Source organism: Grammomys surdaster, unplaced genomic scaffold (genome assembly GCF_004785775.1).
Source record: "Grammomys surdaster isolate TR1022 unplaced genomic scaffold, NIH_TR_1.0 279, whole genome shotgun sequence".
Taxonomy (NCBI): Eukaryota; Metazoa; Chordata; class Mammalia; order Rodentia; family Muridae; genus Grammomys; species Grammomys surdaster.
Window position 1 is genome coordinate 11,334,662 of NW_021604720.1, and position 12,622 is coordinate 11,347,283.

Consider the following 12,622-nt stretch of genomic DNA (forward strand, 5'->3'; position numbering starts at 1 on the left):
ATAGATAGATAGATAGATAGATAGATAGATAGATAGATAGATAGATAGATGGATGGATGGATGGATGGATGGATGGATGGATGGATGGATAGATAGATAGATAGATGGATAGATGGATAATTTCTTTGTTTTCACATGTAGGTCTAGGTTTAGATAACTCCCTCTCCAAGGCAGATCATAGAAACTAGAATTTCTCCTCTCCAGAGTGAGAATTTACTCCCATGTTTAGGCAGCTAGAAAGAAATTCTCCAATCTGTCTGCTAGATCATAAGACCATCCAGGTCCGGAGAGTCCTGTCCCCCACCCAGTAAGAAGGATGTTTCACAGAGAGGCCAAGAAGAGCCCCCAAAAAGCTGGTTTTGCTGGGCTCCTACCCTGTCATAGTTCTCCACTAAAGCCCAAAACAGTTCAGAGAGCTCCCACGTAGCCAGACACATGATGTTCCTGGAGGACAGAGCAACCAGAACGAGCACCGGGCCTCTTTCTGTGCACTTTAACAATATATCTTTTCATCTGGATCTTTCATAACATCCTCTGTAATAAAACAGCCTTCCCCTGTGGCTGTTGAAGCAAGTTAATTAAATCCAATAAGAGCTTTCAAGAACCCTCATATATAGCCAGTCAGTCAGAGGCTATGATGAGCAACCTGGGGCTCGACACTGGAATCAGAAGAGGAGGAGGCAGTCTTGGAGCCCGAGACCTCAGTCCAGGCTGTGGACTCTGACATGGTTGAAGTGCATAGCATCAGAACTGAACTGGATTGGATCACACTCGGGTTAGGTATCTACTGCTACAAAACCGTTAGACTCCTGGCAGAGAGAGAGAGATCCACACCCTCGGTGGTCACATCACCCTCTCTGTTGCTGGTGTGAGAACAGGGAAGGAACCATTGGTGGGGTTTTTTTGTTTGTTTGTTTGTTTGTTTTTTGTTTTCCTATATTCGTGTCATGTAGATTTTAACAGTTACATATTTTTAAAAATTATTTTTTAAAAGAAAAGGAACCTGAGCTCTGAGGGGGATAGCTTGAGTGACATCATATGTCTACAACGTACTCGCTGTGTGCCCTTTACCCTTCCATGTCTGTTTCTAAGTTACTCACACGGGCACAAAGATACTATTCCTCATAGGTGTGCTTTAAGGACTCTAGGACCTAAGTCACACAAGACATTTGCAGCAGGATGGCAGACTCAAGTATTCAACCAAAACAAGACTCTCTTTTCCCTTGTTTCCCTTGAGTGTTGGGTCACCAAGCTTGGCAGCCAGAGTTTTTACCCACCGAGCTATCTTATCCCCTCTCTTCCTTAATGATGATGCAGAGCGTAGAACTTAACAGCCCCCATCAGTCTCTGGCAGGGCTGAGAACTCAAGCAGGTGTCAGAGAATAGATAAAATAGACTCCTGTGGGGAATGAGCCTGGGGCCTGACAGACAGACTAAGGAAGGAGGTCTGATGGTGAGTTAGGACAGAGAAGTGACAATCCTCACTTGACAGACTATCTGCTCTATGCCCCAGGGAACAGGATAAAGTGTAGCCAAGGGATTGCGATTGGCCCTTGGGCAGTGCTTTAATGGTGGGAATTCTGGAATAGCTTTCTATGGTGGCTGTATCTTTTCCTCTAACAGTCACTAACAGGGTATAGCTTCATGCAATACCTTTCAAATGTTAGCTTGAATCAAGCATACCTATAGGGCACCCTAAAATTCACCTGCACCCCAGAAATCTTGCAGAAATTCTGATTCAGGAGGTCTGGGCTGAGACCCAAGAACTTGCAACAAGTTCTGAGGTAATCCTGTTTGTGCCAGTGCACTGAGGTGGCATCGGTTGCTTGCAGGCAGACCAGTAAACCCCAGGATCTTCACAATTCTATGCTGGAACTTTGTTCCTTTTGCATTCTAGGTGTTTCTAACTGGGGAGGCTATGCCCTAGCCTGTGCACTATACATTCTGAACTCATGTCAAGTCCATGACCGTTACCTGAGGAAGGCAACCGGACCTTCCAGGGGAGCTGGGGAAGAGAGATGGATTCAGGCCCTGCCATCTGTCACTAAGGTAATACACTCCAGCAAGCCGCTGGCCATGATACAACTTCCTTGTTGGATGAGAACTGATCAGGCCTGAGTAGTCTAAGCCCTGCCACATCAACCACAGTGCTATGCAAAGCTAGCCTTGAGGGAATGTCTCCCTGCTGAGCCAGGCTGAGCCACTGATTCAGACAACCCTTTGATCTACTTCTGGTCCTATGTAAGACCTGTTTGCAGAGATCCTTTCTAGTTTGACTTTCAGCAAATTGCTTTTCCCTCTCAGAGACTGAGTTTTTGTAAAGTGAGTACAGTCAGCACTGTTGTAAGAAATACCTGACTCATGAAAACCTTCCTCCAGGTTGTGGTCAGGAGTGGGGGTGGGAGTCCTTGCTGCCAGGGTACTAGAGCACCTTGGGTGTCACACATGCTGAAGGTGTGGGGGCAGATCAGATGGGAAAAGAGCTCTGTGAGTGTAGACTAGAAGGAATCTACCAGATTTGGAGGAGGTGAGACAATGAATTCCAGGTGGGAAGAACATGAACAAAGGCTCAGTTTGACCCCAGCTCGATAAGACTGCTCCTAGCTGGAAGGTTGTAGGCACGGGTGTGATGGATGTCAGGGGGAGGACTTCTGAGCCTGAGATCCACAGGAGAGGCCCCAGGAACCCCAAAACAGCATTCAAAGTCATTCATATATATGTGTGCATGCCTGAGTATGTATGTGTGTGTGCACGTGTGTGTGTGCATGCATGTGTGCGTGTGTGCATGTGTGCGTGCATGTGTGCGTGCATGTGTGTATGTGTGTTTCTGAGCAAGGTGCCTACCATAGGCTTCTCTATGTGCCTCAGAGTCAACAACTAAAACCTGGCATGAAGTTCTAAACACATCTAGAACAGAGGACAGGCAGCAGACCTTGAATGTCTAACTTAAGTGAACTTGGTTGGCTATGTCAGGGGGAAGCACAAGGAGCAGCCGGCCCTGAGCTCAGTGCCAAGCCTCAGCAGTATAGGGATGGCTGGATGGGCTCTCTCCTGGATCCATCCTGTTCACCAACACTGATTCCAACCCCAAACCTCTCCCCCGTGGGTGCTTCTTGAAGGGGTGGGACATGCCTTACTCTGAGAAGCAGCTGGTGGGCCAGACTTATGGGACATGGGTGAAGTATTAGCTTCTTGTTGGGTCCCCATGGAGATTCTGAAGCACAGCATGTAGGTCCAGAGCCCCAGTGAGTGCATTAGTTACTCTTCTGTTGCTGTGATTAAAACAACAACAACAAACAAACAAACAAACAAACAAAACAAACCATGACCAGGTAACTTACAGAGGAAGACATTTGCCTTAGCTAACAGTTCCAGAGAGATAGGAGCCATCATGCCTGGGGAACATGGTGGCAAGCTACAGGCATGGTGGCTGGAGCCAGCAGCTGAGGGCTCCTGTCTTCAATCACAAGCATGAAGAAAAGAGAACACACTGGAAGTTGCATGTTAAACTCACAGTGCTACTAAGCCTGTCTTCCTGCCTCCTGACTTGAGAGGCCTAAGGCTGTCCCAACAAGTGCAATTCCAGACCATTTCTCTGAGGTGTAGACACCTGGAGACCTGCTGGTTACTGACTGGGTCAGCTTCTAGGGCTGTGTAGCAGTTTAATATGGGTCAGACAAATTGTGATGTCTCCCAGCCAGCCAACCGCCCCTGACCCCCCCATTCCAGACAATCTCCCATATTTAGAGGGCCTTATAGCTGCTTTTTCTTTTTCTTCATCTTGTTTTGTGCAGTCCCTCTGGCCTCCTTCCTGGTGAATTTGGAACCTCTCTGGCTTGATATTATTTTTTCCATAGTGGAGGGAGCTGGTGGGCTCTAGGTGGTAGTCTTGCCAAGACCAATAAGAGACAGAGCTAAAACAGGAGTTGGAGTCTCTCTGATTTAGACTTGGGACTTTTCTCAGATGGCCCAGAAGTCTCTCAGCCCTTGAGAATGCTGGTACCTGGGGGAGAGGGGTGTGTGAGACCCAAATGACATTTTCATGGGGGGAACGGTCTAGTCTTCCCTGGCTGACCCAGAGGGCTAACTGTTCTTTCTTTATGCTTCCTGCATTTGAACTGGAAAACATTGGGGGGGGGCAGCCTCCCCCATGACTCCTGATTCACACAAACACAAAGTGTGAACCCACCCAGCCAGCCCCCACAGCCTCACACTCAGCCTCCAGGGATGGAAAAATTCTCCTCTTGGCATAGCTACCCAGCCTTTCAGACGTGTATTAACAATGCCCTCTTCTCAAGGAGGAAATGGAAAGGCATGTTTTTAAAGCAGAACCACATTTGCTGAGCCCCTCCTGGGGGCCAGACCCAGGCAGGTTCTGGGAAACAATGAGCAGTCAGACGGGGCCCCTGGGGAAGGAGCCTGGGCAGGGAACACAGTGACACGGGAGCCCAGATGGAACTTCTCACCATCACCCCCAGCCCCACCCCTCAGTTTGGGCTAAAATCCTGGATCAAGCAATCTTTGCCTCAACTTCCACCTCCAGACTACCTAGACCTATAGCTACTCTCAGTTTCCAACCTTACTTTTTATTTTTAAGCTAATTTGCTTTTTTAAAAAATCCTTTTTCATAGACATCAGCCCACCATGTTCCAGAGTGAATTATTAGCAGGTCACCACACACCGTGCCTCTAAGCTCAGAAGTGACCCTGGGGCCTCTTTCCCCATCCTCAAGGCCTGCCCAGCACACCTCACTTCAGTCCTCCTGCTCTCCTGCCTCACTGTCTACAGCAGCCTGGACAGGACTGCAGCCCTTAGCTCTGCTCCAGCCCCTGGAGGAGCTGCCCCTTCAAGTGGTCTTGCAGAAGATGCTATGGTCCTTCCTGGAAATTCACTGGGAGTGGCAATTGGCCCAGTTGGTCCCTCTGGGTCTTAGAGGCTGGAACGCCAGCCAGCCAGTTCCTGACCTGTTAGCTGATCACACTCACCCTGAGGACTCCACAGCTCCCTCCATGTCCCTGAAGGATGAGAAGAGTAAGGACAGGCCCTGTGGTACCAGAAGCATTGCCTTGTAAAGAGAGCACATGCGTAGTGGAGGAGCAGGAGATTCCAGCCCAAACAAGGGGTGAGAGATGCCTGTCTGGGCTGAGGAGCCCCTGCCAGGGGCTCTGGACAAAGATGTGTGTGGAAATGTACTTCTACCCCTTCCCTGTCACAGGGTAACATCTGCTTTCACCCAGGGGCAGAACAGAGAGGCCGCCCCAGGGCCAAGAGAAAGTTTCCCGACAACATTTGTCAACACTTCCCCAGTGCATGTGTGTGTGCGTGTGTGTACATATTCATGTGTGTACATGTCTGTGGTGCACTTGCTTGTGTATTCACATATATGTAGAAACAAGAGGCTGACGTCAAATGTCTTCCTCAATCTCCTCCCTCTTATTTTCTGAGACAGGGTTTCTCAGAAAGTCTGGTGCTCACCATTTAGGCTACAATGGCTAGCCAGCAAACCCCAGGGCTGCCTCCTGTCTCTGCCTTCCCAGCTTTTCCGTGAGTGCTGAGGATTAGGGTTTCATAACCATGTGGCAAGCACTTTACTACCTGAACCAGGTCCCCAGCTCCTCATCACAGTCATGTGATGCTCTGGGTGGGTGTCCTCAGGGCCCTTTGCTTGGCTTGTTCCTCACCTTTAATGTCTCTGATAGTTGCCCTGTATCTTAGTCAGTGTAGGCTGCTATAATAAAATACCACAGACTGGGAGGCCCAAACAGTTCCTTCTTAGTTCTCCCAGTTCTAGAAGCAGGGAAATCCAATGCTGAAGGCAGAGTCAGTGCCTTGGTGGACACACTCTTCCTAGGTTGAAGATGGCTAGCCTCTCACTGGCCATGGCCTCTGCCTTGAGTTCCTGCCCCAAGACTTCCTTCAGTGATGGAGTGACCTGAGAGTTGTAAGCTGAAGCAAACCTTTTTCCTGTCACATTGCTTTTAGTCATGGTGTTTATCACAGCAATAAAAGTCAAACTAGCATCCACCCCTCAAGAGGCTAACAGTGGGATCTCAGGAGGGGCCTTCTGCCACAATCAGAATCATGGGAGCTCATCCATGGCATGGCTGGGGGCTGGGTGAGTGGGAGGATTACATCTCTGGTATGCATTAGGACCATACAGGTCTCTATCAGGCCTTAAATATGGTCACTGGAATGTAAGTGCCCAAAGAAACAGCTAATCTGTTTAAATGCTTGGCTTTTGTTTGAGACAGGACCAGCCCCTCAACCTCACCCAGCAAGTGAGTTAAAGAGAGCATGCTCTGGGCTTTATGTTGACAACCAGCGTCATTCCTACTGTGTGCCAAGGGCCATGCTGGATGCTTTACTTCCTGTGTCTCATTTAGTCCCCACCACAGCTTCTGAAAGCAATACTGTCACCAGGGTCAGCAACGACCCCAGCTGTCAGATGAGATTTCCAAGACATAGAGAGGTTAAGCCTTCTCACTCACTTCCAGGCAGTCCTGGAGCGCATTATATAACCCAGGCTGGTCTCAAACTGACTGTAATCCTCCTGTCTCAGTCCCTCAAGTAGAGATAACAGGTGTGAACATCACATTCAGCTCTTGATTTTGATTTTCATAAGGAGCTTTCCAGTGAGTTAATATTTATCTCAAATTTTACTTGTTAAAAAGAGGCACAGCACTTGACAGGCAGAGGCAGGCAGATCTCTAAGAGCACGAGGCCAGCCTGGTCTACAGAGTGAGCTCTAGGACAAGCAGGGCTACAGAGGTCCTGTTTTAAAAAGGAGGAGGGAGAAAAGAAGGAAGGAAGAAAGGGAGGGAGAGAGGGAGGGAGGGAGGGAGGGAGGAAGGAAGGAAGGAAGGAAGGAAGGAAGGAAGGAAGGAAGGAAGGAGAGAGATAGAGACAGAGAGAGAAGACAGAAACAGATCTCAAACCCAAAGCTTCTTTTATACCCAGACATTTATGCATTTCTTTCTCTCTCTCCCTGCTCATCTTCTGTCTCTTCCTCATCTCTGTTTTTCCTCCCAGGAAGAAAAAATGTTGGGCATCCTGGTCCAGAACCAAGTCCGGAGTGGAGTCTCAGGTGTCGTGGGCATGGAAGTTGATGGGCTGCCCTTCCATGATGTTCATGCTGAGATGGTCCAGAAGCTAGTGGATGTCACCACAGGCCACATGTGACCAGCTGTGCTGTTTGTATTCAGAGTCCCTGCCCGATGCCAGCCTTTGTCTAGGCAGGAGTTCCAGAGGCATCGTTCTACCTATCCTTCCTCCTGGCTTCTTCAGGCCACCCTGTGCTCTGCTATGACACTCTTTCTGCCTCTCACTTAAGAGATAATCCTGTAACAGTTAACTGTAGGGCAGTAGTGGTGCACACCTTTAATCCCAGCACTTGGGAGGCAGGGGCAGAGGCAGGGGGATCTCTGTGAGTTCCAGGACAGCCAGGCCTGTCTCAAAAAAGAGAAAAAAAGAAAAAAAAAGGCATCACCATGACCTTGGCTAATTGAGAAAGGATAGAGAGCTCACACACAGAATGTTGGGTTAAAACACTGGGGTTCGTACTCACCACCACCAGCAAAACTGTTACATCTATGCAATGTTTTTTTTTCCTAATAGTCATACATTTACTGTTTGAAGGGATCGCCCACAAGATCCCTCCAGACATCACATCCTCCGGTCCCTCACCCCCATTCACCTCAACATTTCTTACACAAACTTCCTGCCTGCCTATTCATACATCTAGCCGGATTCTTTGTCCTCTTTGTGGGGGAAGGAAGCCATACTTTCTAGTAGAGCCCAAAGGTGAGTCAGACCTCCCCAGGGCTCAGGCAGACAAGCTCACCCTGATCTTTCGCAACCTCCAAACCTACATTTCTCAACAAAATCAGAAACTGAGCCACTGGCCAGGCCCCGTTACACGTTTAGTCCCGACATCATGATGGCATCTCGTGTGGGATCTGAGCCTATGTAGTATTGTTTCATGTCTTTACACGTGTCTGGTGTGGTTCTTTAAGGGGCCTTCATTGTGAGGAAGGAACACATGGCATAGATTTTACACTCCAATAAAGCCTAAGTGTAAAGAGAAAAGTCTTTAGATGAACTTCTAGCGTCTGTTCTCTGTTTGCTCTTCTGGCCAGGATTCACGCCTGCAGGGTTCACACTTGCAGGATCCGTGCCTGTGCTGTGGAAGACACTCAAAATGAAGGCTAGTCTTCCGCCCGAGACCTCACACCTCGGCAAACACATCTTGGCTCTGCAGCCTCACTCCCCAGGTCTCTCTGAGTTATCATTTTTGTTAATTCCACACTGAGGGGGTAGGGGACTCTGGTAAAGAGGATACCCTGACAATTAAAAAAAAAAAGGATGACTACGATACTATCAACGTTGTGGAAAAGCTTCCAACAATCTTATGATTCATGTTTCGAGGGAGATATTCATAGATTTGCCTTTTGGCATAGTAATAGCAGAATTCAGAATTCCACTCCTGCGCTGAGCAAGCTGAGGAGTAACGGGGTTACAAGTTATGCTTGCCGTGGGAAGAAATGGCTGGAGAGATGGCTGCGCTACTTAAGAAAAAGGCTAGGACCCAGTTAAGTTCAGAGAAGGCAGGTTCTGAGCGGGACACAGTACATCCTGGGAAACAGTACAAATGCTGTCTGCTATGGGTGTATGCAGACTCAGTGCTTATGCTGAGGCTGAGGTACAAAGGAGTTGGGGGAACCCCTTCTCGGTATCCATACCAGGGGCTGTTGGTGCTCCGCTTTCTGGGACCTGGTTCTAAAACTTTTCCATTCCACGATGTGATTCCCACTCAAACCTTGTTCTAGCCTCGTCTGTCCTCAGGAGAAATGGTTGTGTTCATGTCTGTGATGGCTACCACCTCCAGAAATCAGTGACAAGAACAAGAAATGGCCTGCAGGGGAACTGTGATGTCACCCAGGGTGAGAGAGAGCCTGGTTCCAGCCATTGCTGGGTAAATGGAATCTGTGGGCTTTTCAGGGTGTTGTGGAGAGGAATCCTAGGAAATAGTACATAGGGCATACAGTTGGTGTTCACAAGCAAGCTGGTGACCCGGCTTATTGAGGTAGCCTGCTCTACACAAGTGTGCCAGCTCCCTATCCCTGGCTGTCCTGACCACAGCTGACATTCTGTTGCTCAGCTAGGAAAGGCATTCCTCTGAGGTCACCTCTTGCCTCCCATTGCCTGCCAACCCCAAGTTAGCCCAGCCCATTGTATCTGCTACTTCCTGCCCAGTGTGCATGGCTTCTGCTGGCCTCTTCTTGAAGTTCATTGCTCTGTATGCTGGATGGAGAATGTGTGGCTTATTAGCAAACTGTACATTCTCTACATCCCTGATGGGACGTGCCTCCCAGAAGTGTAGAAGCAGAGGAATATGGTCCTTGGGGCAAGGTAGATGACATCAGGGAGGATGACATCTGGCCCAGGCATCACATTTGAAGAAGTAGATTTTGTTGGGATCAGATGACAGCTTAAGACCTAAAGTAGAGGTGATTTGAACTATTGGCCAAATGTTCACCAATTTCACCTCTCCTTGGCTTATCACCTAGAAAAACTACATTTCCCAGACTCCCTTGTAGCTGGGGCTCATATGACCAGGATCAGGTTAATGGGATATGAGTAATGAGGCTGTCAAACACTTCCACCCTTGGCCATAATTGCATGTGGCATTTCTTTACACTTCTCCTACCTGTGTAGATGGGCAGGGGGAATCCTGCTATTATGGAACTACTGAAAAATTCTGGGGTATCCCTTTATGATGACCAGATGATGTCAGGGAAATTGGAGTTCCTTCTTAGGGTTCTCAGTCTTGTTGATAAAGTACTTTAAGAATGAACTCAAATGGAATGACTTGAGTATGATTGTACAGGAGCTTAAAAGGAAACTCCAGGGCGGGACATCCGTAAATCTCAGCAGGTGCCCAGAGGGGAAAATGGACAAGACAAGGGGAGAACGAATAAGGGGGAAGCCTGAAGTACCAGGAGAGGGATGCTTAGGTCCTGGTCAACATCTGCAAGAAAGAGACAGAAAAAAAAGAAACCGGGACAGTTGTCTCTTTCTGAGACAGGACACAGAAGGATGGGCAGAGCCAGTTGAGCCCCAGGGCTGCTCTTACAGACTGTGCTAGGAGACAGGAATTACAGGAAGGATAAAGTACAGTATTTTAGTAAATGGATAGTTATTGCGGTTACCTTTTTAGCGTGGGTTGAGATGGGCACATCTTCCTAAGAGAGGTCCCATCTTCCTGAATTTTGCAGCTGAATTAACTCTTCGGGCAGGAGACAGTGGCACATCTCTACCGTTCTTTACAGGAACAGAATTGGTTCATGGTAGGATTTTGTTTTGTTTTTTTTTTTTTTTTTTTTTTTGTTTTTCGAGACAGGGTTTCTCTGTATAGCCCGGGCTGTCCTGGAACTCACTCTGTAGACCAGGCTGGCCTCGAACTCAGAAATCCGCCTGCCTCTGCCTCCCGAGTGCTGGGATTAAAGGCGTGCGCCACCACCGCCCGGCCCATGGTAGGATTTTGAATCGCTGTCATCACTTGGGAAAATCACTTTCCAGAAAGCAGCTGCTCACTGGACTTTAAGAAAATAGTGTGTGTGTATGTGTGTGTATGTGTGCATGTATGAGTGTGGGCACGAACACACCACTGTGGAGAGCAGAAGCTGTCGTTGGATGCCTTCCCTAATGGTTTTCTACTTCCTTTTTTGGGCAAGGGTCTTTCTCTGGACCTGGAGCTCACTGATTCAGCTAGACTGGCTGGCTGGCAAGCCCCTGGGATCTGTCTCCACATCTCCATACCTGGCAGTAAAGGTGTAAGCATCAGAGCCTGGCTGGTTTGTTGTTGTTGTTTGGTTTTGTGGGCTTTTTAGTTTGTTGTTACTTTGAGACTCACTATGTATATGTATTTTGGATCTCATTATGTGGCTCTGACTGTCCTAGAATTACTATGTAGACCAGGTCGGCCTCAAACTCACGAAGATCCATCTGCCTTTGCCTCCCAAGTGTTGCCTGCCTGCCTGCCTGCCTGCCTTCCTGCCTCCCTCCCTCCCTCCTCCTCCTCCTCCTCCTCCTCCTCCTCCTCCTCCTCCTCCTCCTCCTCCTTCTTCTCTCTCTCTCTCTCTCTCTCTCTAATGTGTGCTCTAGACATTGAACACAATTTCCATGCTTATGCGGAAAGCATTTTCCCAATTAAGCTGCCATCTTAGACCTCTTTTATTAGTCATCTTATAAACATAAAATAAACTTGTACCGGCCACTTATGTTTGTCATTTTCATTATTATTTGGGGCTAGGGATTGACCCCAGGGCTTGACGACATTGTGATGTGAGTTGCCTGTTGCTCTAATTGAATCTAACTTTGCCTAATCTGAGTTGGAAGAATTATCATTGAGAAGTGTCTTCAAACAACAGTCCCCAGAAGGTTATGTCACATCAGAGTTGGCAGATAAAGTGATTCTTCACTGAGGTCCTTAGCATTTAAGATTGCCCTGGAATGGCTTGTCTGCATAGCAGTGACTTAGCTGCCACTACTGGTGTCTATGGAGAGGCTGGACTGAGGGACCCAGAAGAGGTACTTTGCAGTGAGGAATTTGGGTATTGTGACCTCTCTGGTATGCTCCATCACAGATAGCCAATATCTCATAGAGTGGAATTCCTAGGATAGTTGCTAACTGAAAGAGAATGAAACTGAGATCTCCTCATTTCCCCCAGAGCCCTGGACACAGAGACCAGATGAATTCCAGGAATGGAGACTCCATCTCCAGATGCATAAAGCCACTGTGTCAGATTCTGGCTTTCTCTAGAACCTGAGCCAGTGGAAAGCAACAGATGGAGATGTATTCTGTGCTGAAGCTTTCTCCTACTCTTTTCGGGCCAACCAGTGTGTGTAAACAGGAAGATGAGTCCTTGTCTTACTAAGCAACACTGGGGAGTAAGAAAGGAATTTTAATGGCTTCTGTCACTTCCAGTCCAAACCAGATGGGCTTTTGCTCCCAGTCCTTCTCTTAGGAGAGAAAGCAGGATTAATCCTTAATAATATTCTTGCTTAGTCTGTTTGGAAGAAAGAGCCATCCTTCTATAACACTCCAAAACTCTGGGAGCCTGATCCACAGAGGGATTAAGTGATCAAAATCAAATTTATGCTTCAATAGGATGTGGGCGATCCTTAGTGATAAACACAGAGTCTGCCACTGTTGAGAGGGTGCCTCCACAGACAGCAGTTGTCAACAAGCAAGGTGGGAGGCTCCAAACAAAACCAGTTGATTCTGGGGAACTGGCAGAGATGAATGCAACAGGCCCTTCTTCTGGTCTGATGGGGCTCTCCCTTGCTGGGGGAAAGGGGAAGCTACTCACTATACAAAGCCCCTTGTCAAAGACAGAGGGAGTGGCATTTGCTAAACCACAGGGCTAGGAGTTGTCCTTAAAAGTCCCAACGTGGATTTGCAACAACACCCTGCACAGATGCATCCAGAGTGGCTTTGCAACATGTTGCACAGATATATGGGCTTTGCCACAAGGCAGAAGAGAAAACCCTACTGTCCTCATGGCTTGGGCTTGACTGCTTGTTAGGCACTCAAGGGCAGCCCCAACTTGCCCATGAACCT

General features: G+C 48.1%; 1 protein-coding gene across 2 annotated transcripts in view; it reads left to right on the top strand.

The window, feature by feature from the left end:
* Dglucy (D-glutamate cyclase) overlaps positions 1–8,376 on the top strand; it is an 81,039-nt gene extending 72,663 nt beyond the window's left edge. Inside the window, exons 12-13 of one of the 2 annotated variants that reach the window (XM_028777295.1) lie at positions 1,898–2,049; positions 7,030–8,376. In XM_028777295.1, coding sequence (XP_028633128.1) covers positions 1,898–2,049; positions 7,030–7,179 — 302 coding nt within the window. In that variant the 3' untranslated portion in view covers positions 7,180–8,376. Of the gene's footprint in view, positions 1–1,897; positions 2,050–7,029 lie in introns of those variants that run through there. The other variant, XM_028777296.1, reaches the window with a different exon arrangement.
* The last annotated feature ends 4,246 nt before the right edge of the window (positions 8,377–12,622 follow it).